At 36.2% G+C, this 22040-nt stretch overlaps 1 protein-coding gene across 1 annotated transcript; it reads right to left on the reverse strand.

Moving 5' to 3' along the window:
• Nucleotides 1-673: 673 nt before the first annotated feature.
• Nucleotides 674-13840, reverse strand: LOC100370034 (uncharacterized). Its single transcript, XM_002741172.3, has 7 exons — nucleotides 13638-13840; nucleotides 10206-10339; nucleotides 9927-10088; nucleotides 4100-4743; nucleotides 3196-3343; nucleotides 2420-2564; nucleotides 674-1292 (listed from the first exon to the last, which is right to left on the reverse strand). Exons 2-7 carry the CDS (start codon nucleotides 10326-10328, stop codon nucleotides 1129-1131), a joined length of 1386 nt encoding a protein of 461 aa, XP_002741218.1. The 5' UTR covers nucleotides 10329-10339; nucleotides 13638-13840; the 3' UTR covers nucleotides 674-1128.
• Between the last annotated feature and the right edge of the window lie 8200 nt (nucleotides 13841-22040).

Here is a 22040-nt window from a genome sequence, read left to right on the forward strand (position 1 = left end):
GTGGACCATATTTTGCGACAAGTTTATATTTCTAAACTTACAAAAGATGAACCACATTTTACGACACACGTATATTTCTAAACTTACAAAAGATGGACCACATTTTACGACACACGTATATTTCTAAACTTACAAAAGATGGACAACATTTTACGACACACGTATATTTCTAAACTTACAAAAGATGGACCACATTTTACGACACACGTATATTTCTAAACTTACAAAAGATGGACCACATTTTACGACACACGTATATTTCTAAACTTACAAAAGATGGTAGACTAACTCTTGCATCTAACTAATGCAACGGGGTTGAAATCTCCGTGGTAACGTAACATTGTACAGATTAGTGCACAAATTCAATAATTATTTGATACATTCTAAATAACATATCATATGACAAATCGCAAATCACAGATTAGTCCCAGGTCGTTGATATATGAATTATAATGCAAAGATGAATTCATGTTTTACTATTTGTTCAGGTTCGAGTACGCTTTTGCGCTTTTCAAGCAGCCTGTCTTTTTCTCACTGGTATAGCATGCCGTCATATTGATTAATAAGCCATGTGCGTAAATCTAGCTCTCTCATTGGTTAAAAATGCAGACGCATTCGGTGGAAGGAAATCCGCACCTATATCGCACCACTCTTATATCCATGTTTCAACAAGTTTAAGCCTATGAAATATTTTTATCTGAACAAAACTGAAAAATCTATTCATTAAATAGCAGGGCTTGCATGTCAGACCATCGTCCTGTCCATTACACTTGAGCGGGCGTGCAAAACAACAATAACACATAAAATGTATTATTTGGTTGATTTATTTATTTATTTATTTATTTATTTATTTATTTATTTATTTATTTATTTATTTATTTATTTATTGTTTTGTCAGAATATAAATATTATGTACAGTTGCTACACCTATAAATTGCATTACACAAGTGTAGTTACATACAAGGGGAAAAAGTCAGATTGTTAAACTGTGAGCAGCGCCATTAGATTGATCGTAATTCGATTAGGCTGTCCTTAGTTAATTTCTTAATAGCTTCGACCGCGTTTCAGTTCTGAGATCGGTATTACAAATGAAAACTGTAACGTGAATAAATGGAATAATCTTGGATGTTAACGGATGATATTCATATACTTCCATATAAGATCTAGTTTTCTGTCATCTTCAATTTCAGGAAGGTCATTATAAAACAATGCGTCTTTACCAACTCCTATTCGATCTAGTTTAACGAACTGAGACCAATAAGACTGGGACCAGCCAAGAAATATATCAGCTCCTAAAAATACCAACACAATGATGCATAAATAAATGATACTTGTATCAATAGCAAATAGTGTGTAAATAAAATGTTACTTGCATCAATGTAGCAATATGCAAATATATTTTACTTGCATCAATGTAGCAATATGCAAATATAGTTTACTTGCATCAATGTAGCAATATGCAAATATATTTTACTTGCATCAATGTAGCAATATGCAAATATATTTTACTTGCATCAATGTAGCAATATGCAAATATATTTTACTTGCATCAATGTCGCAATATGCAAATATATTTTACTTGCATCAATGTAGTAATATGCAAGTATAGTTTACTTGCATCAATGTAGCAATGTGCAAATATAGTTTACTTGCATCAATGTAGCAATATGCAAATATAGTTTACTTCATCAATGTAGCAATATGCAAATATAGTTTACTTGCATCAATGTAGCAATATGCAAATATAGTTTACTTCATCAATGTAGCAATATACAAATATATTTTACTTGCATCAATGTAGCAATATGCAAATATAGTTTACTTGCATTAATGTAGCAATATGCAAATATAGTTTACTTGCATCAATGTAGCAATGTGCAAATATATTTTACTTGCATCAATGTAGCAATATGCAAATATATTTTACTTGCATCAATGTAGCAATGTGCAAATATATTTTACTTGCATCAATGTAGCAATGTGCAAATATATTTTACTTGCATCAATGTAGCAATATGCAAATATATTTTACTTGCATCAATGTAGCAATGTGCAAATATATTTTACTTGCATCAATGTAGCAATGTGCAAATATATTTTACTTGCATCAATGTAGCAATATGCAAATATATTTTACTTGCATCAATGTAGCAATATGCAAATATAGTTTACTTGCATCAATGTAGCAATGTGCAAATATATTTTACTTGCATCAATGTAGCAATATGCAAATATATTTTACTTGCATCAATGTAGCAATATGCAAATATAGTTTACTTGCATTAATGTAGCAATATGCAAATATATTTTACTTGCACCAATGAAGCAAAATGCAAATATATTTCCGTTATTACTGGAGTTAATTTCAAGTGTCCACGGTGTATTGTGGGTAACATGGAATTGTGGGATTGTTACTTACTAAAACATATTTCTTGCTCCAAGAGTGAAAGTAGATATAAACTATTTTTGAAAACTTTTACATCCGGGTCGTTGTCATGAAGCAGTGTGGCTGTGTTATAAATATTGCTTATCAATAACGAGGAAGAGAAGTAACTTATAATTTTCTAGAAATAAAATCAAAATAAACATTAGGTAATAAACAGTAATAGTAGAACACATGGCAAAATAATTAAAGGAAGATACCTGCTTCATGCAAATTTGAATAGGCTTAGAACATTGTAGGGTCAGAGAACTACTAGTTAATGATTTTAGCACAACATCAGTAATATTAAACATATTTTATCCAATAACCACACAATATTTGCATCATATGCACATGACATGTATTACGACAAAGGAAAAGATGAACCACAGTCGACATATCGTTACAAACTAAGAAAAGCAATGTGAGTGCAATAAACATTACTATGCCACGATTTGATTGGCCTCTATTTCAGATGGTTTAACAGAACAAAATAAATTACATTTTAAAGCATTTGTAGACGAGTTAATGTTCTGGAAAAGTGCACAACTGGAAGATATGATTATATTTTTTTATGTTATGTCACAATAAACACTGTGCATATCTGTCAAGCTATATAAAAAATTAAACATTAACATTTAAGTATTGTACTGGACATACTAAATGAGTGTCAATTGGTCACATTGAATTCAATATCAAAGTAATGCCAATGGTTCTGGTCATTGTCACTGGCTCCGTGCGTAATTTGGTAATGGTAAATGATATTAACTCACGTCAGAATGAACTGGGTGTGCTATATATAGACATTTCAATTTGTATTTGTTCATAATATTCTTTACAGCTGAGCTGATAATTTCCGCTGACTCATCAACTTTCTTCATTAAATCGACACATTCGCGTGCATCAAAATCGTACGTACACCTAAAACAAACATGAATATTAATAGCCATTGTATGAAAAGTAAAATATCAGTTAAGTAGATACATTTCTGGAGTTCGCTTTTTATATCCCGTGCTATACGTGACATAATGACATTACATTGATCGAATGGATATTTTGGATAAAACAAGAGAAAATGCACAAACAAACAAACATGTATTTCATTATCGCCATTCGTATGAGAACATTGTGAAATGCCATGTTTTACATTATTATTTAATTCCCCTAATCTGCATATTGTTTTGGACATTAAATCCACTGGGAAACATAAAGATGAGGAAGTAAACCAAAAAGATAAGGTATGTAAACATTACTGCTGACGTCTGCTTGTCTCGGCGTATAGTAACACGTGCAAATATGTTTTATGTTGCTATCATATAATAAAGCATAGAATCCATTATTGAGCTGTGGAAGTTCAGTATTGCTATGATGATATATAAAGGTTCCCGTGAATACACCCGGCTTCACGAAGGCGTGAATGTGATTTATGGATATTTATAAAACATTTATCTAAAAGATTCTCGCGCTTCTTTCAAATCCATAGCTGTATAACGTCCATTACCCATGAGTCTTTGTTAGTTTGTTAGTTTAAAGTTGTTTTCAAGCGCCATTTAAAAATTTATAAACATTTATAAATATTTTATATAAGAAATTTACGCCTTTATGGTGTGGTAAAGTTCACAAACACAAATATTTACAGCTTCTGAACAAAACGAAATAACTAAATTGATAACTAACCGTTCACCTGTTCTGTTCCGCCAGTGCATTGCTAAAAAACGACCATCACACATCTTGTTCACCACTTTATCTGCCATTTTAAGTACGGGCGGCGCCCTCACTAGGTGGCTATGCACATCAGACAAATCGAATTGTTCGTTTGAATCCAAATATTCCATTGGATCATAAAATGCTACGCAGTCATAGTCACGTGAACTTTCCAACCAATCAACACTGGTAATTTCCGTGTTCAATGTTGTATAACTCGGCAGGTCAAGTCCATGTAATCGATGGAGCAAATCCCGGGACGATTCGTACATTCCCTTATAGAGGAAAAAGTCTCTCCAATACACTACGTGAATCCGGCCATTGCACTGCGTTTTGAAATCATCCATTGTTGCAACTGACACAAACTCTCTGAATTTATCGACATCAAATGTAATTTCCCAAGGTCTCATTGTTCTAGCTATATATCCTCTATCGTTAGCACCAGTATCAAAGAAAGGTATGAGTACAACACTATAGTTGTATTGCTTGGCAAGTACAGCAGCACTCAGAAATGTTTTGTATTGTACATTACTGCCATAGCCTATTCTATTCACTAAGAACGGTAGCATCAAACGAGTAATTTTCTTCGATGAAACAATGTCAATTTCATCTGTCATCTTGTCAATGTGAAAAAAGATTCATTAGATTAGACAGTATGAAAGAGCATACGAGGCGCGGAATGTAAATTTATTATTTTGTGTGTACTAGAAGAAAACGTGCTAATAATTCAAAATTACGTACTTAAGGAGGCCGTGGCGTGTGTGTTTTAAAATGATGTGTGCATTTTAAAAAACGACGTGACTGTGCGTTTTAATGGTATGTGCTTTAAAAAATCATGTGTGTATATTAAATGGCGTGGGTGTTTTAAAAAACGTGTGTTTTAAAAATGACGCGTGAATTAAAAATGATGTGTGTCTTAAAATGACGTGTGTGTTTTACAATTATGTGTATTTAAAAAAACGTGTGTGTTTAAAAGGACATGTGTATTTTAAAAATAATGTGTGTTTAAAAACATAACGTGTGTGTAAAAACGATGCGTGTGTTTAAAAACGACGTGTGTGTTTTTAAAAATGGCGTGTGTTTAAAAACGACGTGCGTGTTAAAACAATGACGTGTGTGTTTTTAAAAATGGCGTGTGTTTAAAAATGACGTGTGTGTTTAAAAATGACGTGTGCGTTTAAAAATGACGTGTGTGTTTTTTAAAATGACGTTGTGTTAAAAACGACGTGTGTGTTAAAAAATGACGTGTGTGTTTTTAAAAATGGCGTGTGTGAGGTCGAATGAAAACTTCGTGTGTGTAAAAAGAAAAAAACGCGTGGATTAACTTATTTACGCCTGTGGGGGCGCTGTTTTGAATAGATTTTTTTTTCGTGTGTGTGTGCAAAAAAACGCGTGCGTTAACTCTTTTACGCCTGTGGGGGCGCTATTTGAGAGATTTATTTCGTTTGTGTGTTAAAATAAAAAAATCGCGTGCATTAACCTATTCACGCCTGTGGAGGCGTCCTCTCAAGTGGTAGCCATTTTCGTTTGTGAATTTTTATAACGTCAATAAAGAAAAGAAAATTCCTATAACGTCAATAAAGAAAAGAAAATTTCTATAACGTCAATAAGGAAATAAAAAGGAACTTGTCCAGCACGAACGTTTTATTCATTTTGCCCTATAAATTTACCGACACTGTGTATACCTCAGAGACCTGGTGATTTATTCGTGTGGTTGGTTGCTGAAGACAATGCGTGGACGTCTGGTACAATGGGGCAGAACAAAGTACTCATACTGGTCTCACAGGCCCTCGGAACATTTCTTGGATGACCTAAAGTAGGGTCGGCATAGTTAATCAGTCGCCGGTACATTCGCCTACTACTCATATGATAACACAAGGTAGGAAAGCGTTCACACCATGACACCGAAATTGTCCGAAAATAACACGATTTTCAAAATTGTATTTCGAAACTTCACACAACTCAAGCATGATATCGGTAGAAACAATCGATCGGTAAATTTATAGGGCAAAATGAATAAAACGTTCGTGCTGGACAAGTTCCTTTTTACGTATCTTATTGACGCTATAGAAAAACAGCGCCCCCACAGGCGTAAATAAGTTAATGCACGCGTTTTTTTTCTTTTTACACACACGAAATTTTCATTCGACTTAACACACGCCATTTTTAAAAACACACACGTAATTTTTTAATACACACGTCGTTTTTAACACACACGTCATTTTTAAAAACACATACGTCATTTTTAAACACACACGCCATTTTTAAAAACACACACGTCATTTTTTAACAAGCACGTCGTTTTTAAACACACGCCATTTTTAAAAACACACACGTCGTTTTTAAACACACGCCATTTTTAAAAACACACACGTCGTTTTTAAACACACGCGTCATTTTTAAACACACACGTCATTTTTAACACACGCCATTTTTAAAAACACACACGTCATTTTTTAACACGCACGTCGTTTTTAAACACACGCCATTTTTAAAAACACACACGTCGTTTTTAAACACACGCCATTTTTAAAAACACATACGTCGTTTTTAAACACACACGTCATTTTTAAACACACACGTAATTTTTAACACACGCCATTTTTAAAAACACACACGTCATTTTTAAAACACACGTTTTTTAAAACACCCACGCCATTTAATATACACACATGATTTTTTTAAAGCACATACCATTAAAACGCACAGTCACGCCGTTTTTTTAAATGCACACATCGTTTTAAAACACACACGCCACGGCCTCCAATACGTACGTAATTTTGAATTATTAGTACGTTTTCTTCTAGTATACAAAAAATAATAAATTTACATTCCGCGCCTCGTAGAGCAAATGGAAGAGTAAATGTGTCGACAGTAAACCAACATGCATCTTAAAAACCAACGTTATAAACAATCAGTGCAGTGGCAAGTTACCCATAACCCCAAAACCGTATTACGGAGTCTGTGGGCGTAATACGGGCTTCATATACAAAATCGATAATAAGAACATGGCCATTGTGGTGTCGTGGTTTAGCCTTGGTGCACATGTAGTCACTCATTTATACATTACAAGTTAGTAAGATAAATTTCTGATGAATTTTGTATTTAATTATTCATTATTCAGGAGACTAGAATATACTGATTTGTTGTTGCTATGGTATCGACTAGTAATACAAGTCTGGGTCTCGACAGGGTGTTTCAAGATTGTCAGAATTCTAGAAAAAACTATGCAATTTTGAAAATATAAATTGTACACTGCACTGCACTGCACCACACTGCATCACACTACACTGCACCACACTACACTGCACCACACTGCACCACACTACATTGCACCACACTGCACCACACTGCACTACACTACACTGCACCACACTACACTGTACTACACTACACTACACTGCACCACACTACACTGCACCACACTACACTTCGCCACACTGCACCACACTATACTACACTGCACCACACTATACTACACTGCACCACACTACACCACACTGCACCACACTGCACTGCATTGCACTACACTACACTACACTACACTACACTACACTACACTACACTACACTACACTACACTACACTACACTACACTACACTACAATGCACCACACTACACTACAATGCACCACACTACACCACACTGCACTACACTGCACCACACTGCACCACACTGCACCACACTGCACCACACTGCACTACACTACACTACACTACACTACACTACACTACACTACACTACACTACACTACACTACACTACACTACACTACACTGCAGTGCACTACACTGCACTGCACTACACTGCACCACACTACACCACACTACACTGCACTGCACTGCACTGCACTACACTGCACCACACTACACTGCACCACACTACACTACACTACACTACACTACACTGCACCACACTACACTACACTACACTACTCTACACTACACTGCACCGCACTGCACCACACTACACTACACTGCACAACACTGCACCACACTGCACTACATTGCACCACACTGCACTACACTGTACCGCACTGCATTACACTGCACCGCACTGCACTGCACCGCACTACACTGCACCACACTGCACCACACTGCACTACACTGCACCACACTGCATTACACTGCACCGCACTGCACTGCACTGCACCACACGGCATTACACTGCACCACACTACACTACACTACACTACTCTACACTACAATGCACCACACTGCACCACACTACACTGCACTACACTGCACCACACTGCATTACACTGCACTACACTGCACCACACTGCACCACACTGCACTGCACCACACTGCACTGCACCACACTGCACTACACTGCACTACACTGAACTACACTGCGCCACACTGCGCCACACTGCACTGCACCACACTGCACTGCACCACACTGTACTACACTGCGCCACACTGCGCCACACTGCACCACACTGCACCACACTGCACCACACTGCACTGCACCACACTGCACTACACCACACTGCACCACACTGCATTACACTGCACCACACTGCACCACACTGCACTGCACTGCACTGCACCACACTGCACCACACTGCACTGCACTGCACCACACTGCACCGCACTGCATTACACTGCACCACACTGCACTACACTGCACTACACTGCACCACACTGCACTGCACTACACTGCACTACACTGCACCACACTGCATTACACTGCACCACACCACACTGCACCGCACTGCACCGCACTGCACCACACTGCACTACACTGCACCACACTGCACTACATTGCACTACACTGCACCACACTGCACTACACTGCACCACACTGCATTACACTGCACTACACTGCACCGCACCGCACCACACTGCACTGCACCACACTGCACTGCACCACACTGCACCGCACCACACTGCACTACACTGCACTACACTGTACTACACTGCGCCACACTGCGCCACACTGCACTGCACCACACTGCACTGCACCACACTGCACTACACTGTACTACACTGCGCCACACTGCGCCACAGTGCACCACACTGCACTGCACCACACTGCACTGCACCACACTGCACTACACCACACTGCACCACACTGCATTACACTGCACCACACTGCATTACACTGCACCACACTGCACCACACTGCACCACACTGCACTGCACTGCACCGCACTGCATTACACTGCACCACACTGCACTACACTGCACTACACCACACTGCACTGCACTACACTGCACCACACTGCACTGCACTGCACTACACTGCACCACACTGCATTACACTGCACCACACCACACTGCACCGCACTGCACCACACTGCACTACACTGCACCACACTGCACTACATTGCACCACACTGCACTACACTGCACCACACTGCATTACACTGCACTACACTGCACCACACTGCATTAAACTGCATTACACTGCACCACACTGCAACGCACCGCACTGCACCGCATTACACCGCACCGCACCACACTGCACTGCACCACACTGCACTGCACCACACTGCATTACACTACACCACACTGCACCGCCCTGCACCGCATTACACCGCACCGCACCACACTGCACTGCACCACACTGCATTACACTGCACCACACTGCACTACACTGCACTACACTGCACTACACTGCACCACACTGCACCACACTGCACCACACTGCACCACACTGCATTACACTGCATTACACTGCACCACACTGCACCGCACCGCACCACACTACACTACACTACACTACACTACACTACACTACACTACACTACACTACACTACACTGCAGTATTAATCTTAACAAAACATTTAAATTACTTCTTTCTCTAATGGTAGTGATGTAGGTGATATTGATGATATAGGTATTGATGTAGTTCTGATTTCTGTTTCTGAATCACTGACGTCATCGGGTGGACCTTGGTCAATCTGTAGCATTCCACTGACATAATCTGGTGAAGCTGGGTCACCTGGCGACATTTTCTGTAAATTATATAAATTATGAAAATCACTGTGTTTCAGTACGAATAAAGTTCTGCAATGAAGAATTCTGATTGGTCGAGAAGCACACGGTGTATTTTAAATATTAAGTTGTCTCACCGTTAACGGACGAGTGAAATCGATCTTGACCTTCATCACAAATTCCCAGAGCCGCAGATATAACAGAACAATCAACATGACTAGCAATATTGAGATTCTTCTTGATACACGTAGTCCAAACATGATACACACAACTGAACGCATGAGATAAATTAAATAAATAACATTGAAAACATCAGAATATATAAAGTGAAACATTTTTGAAATAAAAACGTTCGAAAAATGGCTATAGTGTACCAAACGACTAGGACCAATATATAGCGGCATAAGATAGATGATTCTACATATATTTCAGTAAACGTGTGATATTAAGAATACTTAGAATGAACAAAATAGATGTTTCACAATTGAAAGTCATTCCTTCGTAAAAACAGAAATTGTGGTTATTATTATTCTTCCCAGAATGGAACTACTTCTCTAATTCAAATTCGGTTCTTGTTGAACTTACTTTGCCAATGGTGTTTACTGTATTTATGTCGTATTGTCATTTGCAAACACGGTCTGTTGATACAGAGCATTATTTGTGAAGAACACGCCTCTATATATTAGAAACGTGAAGGTGATGTCATGAATTTGTTTTCGCGTATCTGTTAACCGACTTAATTAGTTGATTATTAGCTGAATTGCTGTGTTATGTCTGTCATCGTTTAGGCCTATTTGAAGTTTTGGACGGAACTTGGCTCAGTGATTTGGAACTAATTACGAGATAATCGTCGCCATTCTGACAGTTTATATTCATAGTTATTAATGTAGTGAACGATTAATCAAAAGATATGACGTATTCAGTGCTTAGTGTGATTGGCTTTATGATTGAAGGTTACGCCCTAGAGTATTTTACTGTTTTGTAATTGGTTAGAGTTTTGAAAATGAATAAAGAGAGTTTGAGTTGGTCTTGGCGAATACTCCACGATGGACGCAGTCGAGAGAGCAGTCCTGGAGAGTCGAGTCCAGTCCAGGGGCGAGCCTTGAGGCAGTCCAGTCTTGGGCGAGTCTTGGTTCAGCCTTGTGAGAGTCTTGGGGACTTTTCCCCAGGGCGCTGTGTCTTATAGAGTGCTCCAAAAGATCGACTAAGACGAGAGTTGAACCGTATTTCGTTGTGTGTGTCTTATTTGACTGTAAAGTATAAGTGACTTTCCCGATCCGGTACCTCAAGGGGACGCGATAGAGAGACGAGACGAGTTTTCCCCCTGGCAAGTGTGGAGAATCCAGAGAGAGAGATTATCCCCCTGACAGTGAACTCATAGTGTCTGTCAAATGATCACATGACAGACATTGAAAAGTATTTCGGCGTTGAACTGTCATACGCACATGTCATAGATAGTGGCAACTAAAACAAATATGACATAATCGGTGTTGGGCAATAAATGAGGGTAGGCAATGGTATGATGCATAGTGGATATCGTATTGAATATGTTTGGTTAGAAATATAGTCTGAGAAGATGGTTACACTGTCATTAAACAATTATTAGGAAAATGAAGTTCGATATATATTTATATTACAGCAATATTATTTTGAGTAGTAGGAAATAACAATAATAATGACCTGCCAACACATTATGGTATACGCAAAAAATACAACACTGTACTCGCCCTAGCGATGTAACAGAGCATATGGAGCATATTTTACTTTCGGTGTCTTTATTGAACTATAAAAACCTTTGATTCAATAGATCATCGGATTCTCCTTGACAAATTACATCGTCCACTCGCACAGTTTCGCATCCTTCAGTTCAGTTAACATTGACGACACGCTATCAACTCCCAGGTACGTCCAGTGCGGAATACCTCACCCCTCCTACTGAAAACTTCACGGGAAACCCTCAATTATCTTTTGCATTATAAATAAAATAAATATTCCCGAAAAACATTCCATGGTAACTAGGTACACATCTCGAAAAATATTTAATGGTTTTGTCCTAGCATCAAAGGTAACCTCACGTGACAGTTTCATGAAAATCCGCCAGTAACCTTGTGAGTTGAATATAAAAAATCATTTCCAAAATTGACGTGTCCATGGTAACCGTACCAACATTTAATGAGTTCGCCCTTGTGTTAAAGGCCATTCCTGAACAATTTACGAAACAACAGACAAACCAACAAACAAACGATACCGAAAACGTAACCTTGGCGGAGGCAATAACACGTAAATAGGAAGAATATATATATATATATATATATTTAATTGAAGTAACCATATTAATTGTGGTTAGGTGTTATGCTGGCCTACACTCGCGTGAGTAATAAGAATCACTGCCGCAAAACAGTACCGTCTGTGTTGGTGATAAAAATGGTGGTTCTGTATGAAATGTTTTATTAACTCGTTGACATATTTTTTTCGAATATTAATCTTTAAAATTATGAAATACAAGTGATGTAAGAACCGTGATTCCGTCGGGTTGAGACACTAAAATACATTATTCGCCGTAGTCTGTTTACCAACATGTAGGCGCGTGTACAAATCATAAATATTACTGATGTTTTTTTGTTTTTTTTATGATTTATCAATTTTATATGTGCGCTTATTCTATCAAATACGTTATTTTGACAAAGCACTTTCGAATGTATTAATATATTTCTACACCAGAAACAAATAATAACAATAATAAGAACACTATAGCAATTAATACTTATCCGTGTTATGTTACATGTTAGGTGGCCGACATATGTAAAAGTACTCGAGTTTACAAATCCGATACAGTTAAAAGTGCACATATGCGCATGTATGCCAAGCACTTGAATACAAAAAATGTAGGGTCATGATAATAAAACAGTAAACTCGGATGTAAATTAGTCAGCAGCTGTGCAGTATTTACAATCCCAAAATAAGCTGAAGAATTGGAAGCAATACAGTCAATTCGTGCACATAGACTCAGACCACTAAAACATACACCTAACACAATGCCAGTTTTCCATTTTGTTTGTAGCGGTCTGGGACACAGCCCGTGATCATTTAAGGCGTCGTTGTTTACAAACAAGTCGCGATTATGATATCGTCTTTATTTTAATTATAAATCAAATAGACTAGTGCTTTGTAATGACAAAATTTAGCCCATAAACTTGAAGCAATTATTAATTAATGTAATATATCTATAATTGTATTATTATGGCTATTGGAGTAAACACCAACAAAGATGTGATGGTCCTACTGCCGCATATGCATGAAGACAACACGTATACGACCCGATGTGTGTACACGTACGTGGAAGTGTACTACTAGTATGTTACGGCGTTCACTCGTTTGAATTTACAGACAGTACCGTGTCAGAAAATATTGGCATACATCGTTTGCACTATTTTAACACAAATATAAAAGTCATATGACATCGAGAAATCAGTAATGTAGCTTGTTTATGATGTAATGTTCCCCCATTGACCCCTCCCATACAGTGTTTTACCGTGTCAGGCCTTGTTCAATACATTGACTACTCTCACCTTAACGCACCGGGGCTTCAGTTGAGAACCTGGTATCTATCTTTCATGACACTGGCACAATATCCTATCATGGTGTGATGATATCTTCATTAATTCATATCATCGTACGTTGTATGTATGTCATCGTTCGTTTATACTCCATATGCGCCCATCCGTATAAATCGTGGCGGGGACGCGTTGCAGTGAATAGAAATCCAGCTGTTGCACATATAAAAGAACACGCGCTGCCATTTGAGATTAACATCTAATATTAGTTTTGAACGAATTCACTAGATGTACAGTATAATTTTATCCCCCAATACTTATATTCAACATTTTCGTCTTTTCTTCAAACTATGTTTACAATTAAACGTGAAGAATGTGTGACCTTGTGACATTTGCATGCTGCCATAATTCCACTGTTGAAACTGTAAAAATTGTAATGAACACTGTATAAATTGTTAATCGTCATTTCATTTCATTTTTGTGACTATGGTACAATCACGTTTTATATTGACGTGTAAGCGATGTGGCTAATGCATATGTTTGATCGATGTAAAATAAAACTATGTAAAGCGTCCAACAACTCATGTACTAATAATAAGTTTGATTTTATTGAGTTGAATAGAAAATCGTATAATCGGCTGGTATGTCACCTAATTTCAAATTGGTTAGAAAGTTGTAAATGTTATATAAAAAGTCGGAAAAGTTCTACTGAAAGTCGTGCAAATTAGGTACACATCGTAAAAGTTGGCCCGAAAGCCATATAAGTTAAGTGGAATAATATAATTAAAGTTGTTTAAATCAAAGACATTAGAAAAAGATGTTTATTTAAATGCTTGGAATTAAATCGGAATTACAGTTATATTAAGAGGATTACTAGTAACTGAGTACCAAAATACGTGACATAAAAGGAAATACCGCAGTTGCGTGTCCCTCTTTTTCTAATATGTTTGTTTAAATATTTGTGAAAGTTTATTGGAAAATTGTAAAATTGGGTGGAAAATCGATGATGTTGAAAGTTGCTGGAAAGTCGCGAATGTTAACTAGAAAGTCGTAAAAATTGCACTGGCGTAAGTAACACGTGACAACGGCTGTTGCCAATCAAATTACGCGTTTGAATAAGCGTAGCTTCATTTATAGTCATATACCATGCCACATCATGTCTGGCATAAACCACGGAATTCAAGAACATCCATTGGTCAATTCAAGACAATCACTGATAAAGTATTCCGAAACAACTAGCCATATTTAATAATTACCGATTGCGAACATTTCACTGCACTTGCTGCCGTAATTAATTTAATGATTTTCTTACATTAGACCGTGAACACAATTTAACAAAGCCGTGCATTTGTGCCATTATTATGAACTTGTTGCCATAGAAATGGGTCGATAAGTTTTGTTAATAGCATACTCTCTGACCTAAGGGTTTCACAATCATCATACGTCACTTGTCACGTTTGTGTAGAACTATTCGCTCCCAAACGGAACAAATATTTACAGTTTTTTTACTTAAATTGTTACGAAAAGTTCTATGATTTCTCAGTAAAATGTTACTCTCTATTTTAGATATGAAAACTGTTTTTACTGTTCATCAGATGTATTAATTTCAAAGTAACCGTCTGTGGCCTAAAACGGAATAAATATTTACTATTACTGCCGATCATAGAATAGGGCGATAGATGATTCACAAAGTTTACATTTCTTGCCACGACTTCATAGAATAATACTGCATACAGGAATTATACGTACCTCTATCTAATTTTGTGCCTGAATAAATTTTAGACAAATCTTCATATTACATCGCCGGTTTTCTAACTTCCATATCATTGTAACGAAGCTCGACCAACGTGAATGTGACCACCACGACACATCTCAGCTCCCGCAATGCAAACAATAACAAATACCTTTTAAGTTTTTTGAGACCCACGCACGTGTCAATCTTTCTATAAAATATATGTGCTGATACAGGAAAACATGTATAAAGAACAAATCTACGCTTAAGTTGTATTTGAATAAAATACCTCACACTGCTACTCAATTTATTACTACCCATTATCCGGTGTCTGACATTGTATTTTAATTTTGGGTCTAAAATTTTAGACAGTTTACGTGATACACTCACACAAAAACTTACTTCAGCATGAACCACAGAGGCTGTATAAATACATTTAAAGGGTGGTGGTCGTCGCGCCAGGCAGGCACGAGATATGGGACTCATATGAACAAAAATGGCGACTTTGACTATTGCGCAGACCAACGAGTAAAAACTTGGACGTTGCCAAGCTGTAACTAGGTAATTTCTTTGGTGATTGGAGGGAATAGAAGGAGTTGTCAGTGGTAATTAGTGCACGTTGCACCCAGGTGAAAACTCGTAGTCGTGATTTTCATTAAAAACCGCATTGGATTATGGGAGAATCAATCTTTATCAACACAAACGTCACACATGCGCGGCGTGACGACCACCGCACTTTAATATGTTGACGCTTCATTCTATTTATTAAGCTTATTATTTCTGCTGAATCCTCAACTATCTTCATTAAATATTTACAAGAACATGCTTTGAAATTGTATGTACACCTATATCAAAGATACAGCACAGAAGATATCGCCATTAGTTGGGAAGTAACGTATTATGAAGATATAAGGCAACACATATTACCCAACAACGTACTCGAACAAATATCAATACTGCTTCTCACAATATCACGCGTTTTTAGCCGCAAATATCTCTAAATAGCAAGATGCGGCGCAAATGATATCGCCATTAGCTAGGATCAAACATTTTATATTAAGTTACAACGGCGAACAATTTCATATACGAGAAACTGTAACAAAATAATTGATCTGGCGATTTTCAAGAAGAAGTTAAAAATTCAATTGTTTACCGGTGGACAATGACCAATCATGATGTGTTAATAGCTCCACTATGTAGTGTTCAATCATGATGTGTTAATAGCTCCACTATGTCGTGTTCAATTACAGTAGAGCTAAACATAGAATGAATTTGTTGTTATGGGTGTGTTCATGGTTGCTATGGGAACACCAACCTAACATAGTTATGTGTGTTATACATCCAGTTTGCAGTTTAACTATTTATATTGGCCTTTTTAGAATTACATCCATACATACTAATGATGTCACATGATATCTAGAGTATTTGTTTACTGTTGCGAATTAGAGATATGTTTTTAACTATGTAATACGGGCATTGTTATGGTTGCTATGGTTACGACCACCTAACAGCCAACGTAGATGTTACCAAATGTCCATGCAATTTATGCATATTAATGAGGACTTTCAAACTAATTCGTAGTCTTTAATTATAACTATTCAATAATTTCCAAAGATTATGATTACATACTATCATTTTCTATATAATATATTTATCGTTCCCTGCAGCTTTGACCAATTTAAAATTCAGATCCATTTATTAACAGTGTATATATTTTAGCCAAATGCTAAACGGTGACGAGTTTGGCTAAAATCCTCGGGATCTGTACATAAATACTTAATAATGGAGAAGCCTGGATAAACAGCAAAACAACATGCACGAAGCTGTGATTGAATCAATGAAATTTGTGTTCGACAAACACTTTGATAGTCTGTTTTCGTAAGATTTTCATTTTTAGCTTCGGAAAGACAACGATATTTTTAATTGAACTATTCATAGATAATGAATAAAATATGTCCAATAAGGTCCTCGTTTTTTTTTTAAAAAGACGTAAAGGTGATCGGCACAGTTCATCATAGTTAGAGAAAAACACAACACTTGTATGTATTGGTTGCATGCACTGAAACAAGATTTGGGGTGATTTCCTTACGATCACGTGATACAAGTGGCAAGTTCTAATTTAGTTTGCGTGTATTACTTACTGAAACCATCACTGCAACCCTCATGTCCACCAGTACAATTACTTTTCAGTTTTGTTTAGGAAATATTCCCTAAATATATTTACTCGAGACCAATTTCCGAATCGTCGAATGCTGAGTCAACCTTTGCATGTTCTCATACCACTCCCCAAAGAATAAGAGTCAAGCATGGGGATGCTCGAAGTCAACAACATTTTACAACTGGTCTTGTAATACTACTATGGAACATTATGGGACAATATACAACTAACATGTCTTAGCAATGATTCTAATGCAGTAATTCTTATTTTCAGTAGGTTACATTTGTTTATTGCTTTACAATACACTTGTCTGTCTATGCACACTTACCCATACAATAAACTACTTATCAATACACATTTTTTCACTTGACATTATTACCTACTGTTAAGATGATGACAGTCTTCACAAATTGAGTTTTTGACCATATAGACAAATTCATAATTTTCAAGGAAAAGCAATGTCTGGCATTTTTTACTTCTTTTCAACTTGCAAAGCAACATCCATGCAATCTTCACAAACAAGATTTTAAACTACTTTTACCAGTGTACAGCTGTTTGAAAGCATTTTCACTTTACACACAACTTTCCCTTTCCTTTGCCGAATACTCAAGACTTTTAAAACTGCTTTTACACCATTTTAAAAAACTTACAAATAACCTTTTCCATCAAACAACACCAGTATTTGTAAACCACATTTCAGACTTTCCAGACAACTTTCTTGACATTCTAGACAAAGCTTCTGACATCACAGAATTCTATATCCTTTGATATGTACTAAAATTTATAGGCCCATGTGTAATATGTTACACACGTATCGTAGCAGTGGTGCACTAAAAAATAGAGCTTTAATAGGTTAGGCACAGTAAAATGCAGGCATGTAAAAGTTATGAATTCAATGAAAGTTTAAAGCGGGGCAGTCGTCACCTGCACATGCATCAGATGGCCATAGCGTGTCATTGTTTACACACAAGAGTCTACCAATGAGCCTTTGCATTTTTAGCATGTGTTTTTATTGTCGTTTCGGACTCAATTCCCGCGCATATGCAGCCGACATCCTTCTCACTTTAATTTTGACTATAAACTTCAATTGTATTCTTAATATCATTTAAGTCAGTGATAATCATCTTAAAAACTAATTTCATGGAATGCTGCTGGCAATCATTTATCAGAGAGCTGTTCGGTATATTTGATGTTTATCAAACATGTCTAACCTTCCCCAAATCCACCTATACATCTATTGCTGTGCTGAACTATTCTGATTTTGTGATACTTTGTAAAAAAGATTGCTCAATATGTGAACTCCACTATGAACACATCCTTATACGCAACACTTTCCTTTTCATTTCAGAAACAATTATAAAACATATTTGTCATCGTATAGAGAAAAGATTAGTTACAGATAATACATGTCATTATTAACATTAATTGAAGTTAATTTGATTTCAAAATTGAATTACCTGAGGTTAAACAGAATTGGCACACAAAATAACAACTAACATTGATCAATTATAATAAAAATGCTGTCACGGTATTTCAGGTATGTATGTAACAAAAACAATCTATGAATATAAATGTAAAGCAGCAATAGATGTTATTTTGAACTTTTTTGGTTTAATATAACGACATAAAAATGACCAACTTTTACCAAAATATTGTTTTAGACCCAACTGCATGGGCAAAGTTCTATGTGGAAACTACAGTAAAACATGTTGAAAAAGCAGCATACAATTTTAGCGAATTGTAGTAAAATGACGTAATAGCGAAATAGTGATTTAGCGCATCTCTCTTCTCATTGTTGCTTTCTTTGTTTGGCGGCCATTTTGAATTTATAATAAAGTCATTAGCGACATCTTGAATTAGCGAATCAGTTCTCTCGCTAAATTCGTGAAAAAGACATGCTCGCGAAAAAGACATGTTTTACAGTATATGAAAGGATCATGCAGTCGTCATTTCGTTGAACAGTGGAAAGTGTGATGAATGACGCATAAAATTATCAGCGAGACCATCAGATAGATACGCATTTGAAATTTTGCTCAGGGTTTCTGGTAAATTATATTGTACCATGATCCCTGAGGTTCACTTGACAAAACTAGATTTCAATAGAAGGCGCCCTCTGGAGACCCAGACACTTGCCAGTGATTTAATGTACAATGTCAGTATATAGTGTATATGCTATGCTTTCAGTGTTTACATTTCTTAGATGGCCATTTTGAATTGCTACTAATAACATGTGAAATGTTTTATTAAAAATAAAAGTTAAATTATTGATTGTCGCTATTACCGCTTTAAAGAATTACACAGATGAACTCATTCCATATCAACTTTATTAGTTATATAGCTGCATATACCGTTATACTATCAACTATCTTCCCCTGCATCACCATAATCCAAGTAATCTGAAACAAGTGACCTGTTGATGGAAAGAGCTCTGCTGGCCTACAATAACATTGTAGTATTGAAGTCAAGTATTGCACGCCCACAAGATAAAATACAGACCAGCCACAAAAAATGGGTTTTGTTTTTGGCAACTACCATCACCATCAACACATAGAAATACTGTAAAACATGTTTAAATAGCTACATGCCATTTTAGAGAATTTGACTCCATGCATAAATTAACAAAATCTTAATTTAGCTGAAATGCCAACAATCTGATTGTGAGAATATACTTTATTCTGAATTAGCGACATCTTGAAATAGCGAAATTACAGATTAGCTAAATTAGCTAAAATAACATGCTAGCTAAAAAGACATGTTTTACAGTAGTTTTGTTTTTTGGCAACAACCATCACCATCAAAATTATGTTCATATCAAATATCATAAATGCAAAAATGATTTGCTTAAAATAGAGAATTAATAACTTTACTACACAACTGTACCATCAGATGGCACTGTGGTAAAATACATAACACATTCTGAAAAGATAGAATGTTACAACACAAAACAACATTTTTCCCTACACTCTACCCGTCTTCATTCAAGTCACTGTTTTATAGATTGTGTTTTCAGATACTTTGCTACTTGCATGCTACAATTCATAATTTTAATAAATTGTGATATTTTGTTTGTTGTTTATATACAAAAATATTTATTTGACATTTGTTTAAGAGACTCCCTAACTTTGTTAAAGAAACAGCAGTCAAAGATAAAGCGCTCCTCATCTTCAATATCATTTGTTTTAAATTTTTGGAAAAATCTATATTTAGCCTGTACTTTAGGAGTTTTTCTCATTTCTAATTCAATTTCCAGATTGTGACGACAGTTTGATAGCATTTTACACAAATTAAAATCACATATTTCAGACAGGTATTTTTCAAATGTATAGTTTGTTTTAAACAATCTATATGTTTCCAATTTATTACCATCGTTTTCATCATCATGCCTGTTATTGAGCCGTTATTTCCCTCACTGAAAGTATTCATGAGTTAATTTTGTTTTTACTACTGTTGAGAGTTTAGTAACGTTATTTGTATTGTGACAATTGTTCACTTTATTTTCCTTTTTATTCAGTTATTGATAATTAATGATATCATCATAAAATGAAGAAATCTGACCAAGATACATCCAACATTTACATAAGGATCAAATCAATAGGGTAGGCAGTTTTCAAAAAGTCATTTTTTACTAAAAATGACAAAAATATTCACCAAAAACTATATCCTCTCGAAAATGGAATCGTTGACAGACAATCACCTATATGAACAGCTTCATTTTAAAATCTTTGATGACAGCAGTGCTAAAAACTAAATCAAATCAAAGAAAGCTTAGAAAGAACTCCCATGTGCTGAGAGTATTGGAGACACATTAAATATAATTCGAAATTACTTAGCTGAAAACTAATTATGCAAATCAGAAAATTAATATGACCAGATTTGAGTGTAAAACTAATGAGGTCTGCGCAATGTAACAGAAAATCTATGTCTCCAAGTTTAATTGAAATGTGATTAGAACCAAAAAATTATGAATTATTATGCTTATTAGGGAATTAATATGAACAGATTTTTACCCCAAACTAATTAGGTTTGTACATTGTCCTAGAGCATCTTTGTACTAAGTTTCATTGAAATGGAATAATTAGTACCGTGAAAACTCCAAAAGTTTTGACCCCTCTAAAAATTCGACCGCCTATTTATTTGCCGGGTTTCGGTGTTTTATTTACCTCCAAATTTTCGACTCCACTAAAAATTGCCGACTCATTCTTATTCGAAAATTGCGACCAGTTTTAGTTTTCCCCCAAACGAAAAAAAAACCGATGTGAGCGTTCAAACGGGACCTTCCTCGAAGGCATGAATCCGGGTTTCTGATTGACTGAGAGATTTTTATTTTATTGGTAACGAAAATATATTCTAAATAAACGAAGTTTCAAATAAAAACGAACACAAAAATCTTGGCATGCTGCGTTTCTGAATTGTTGATTATTACTGTACACAGTAGTGATTATAATAATGTACACAAAATAAATTTGTTGAATGGTTATGAAATACAAATAAAAGTCAACTTAGTTTCATCGTAAGCGAATGATTCCGG

Source organism: Saccoglossus kowalevskii, chromosome 14 (assembly GCF_978046115.1).
Source record: "Saccoglossus kowalevskii chromosome 14, keSacKowa6.1, whole genome shotgun sequence".
In the NCBI taxonomy this organism is placed as follows: domain Eukaryota; kingdom Metazoa; phylum Hemichordata; class Enteropneusta; family Harrimaniidae; genus Saccoglossus; species Saccoglossus kowalevskii.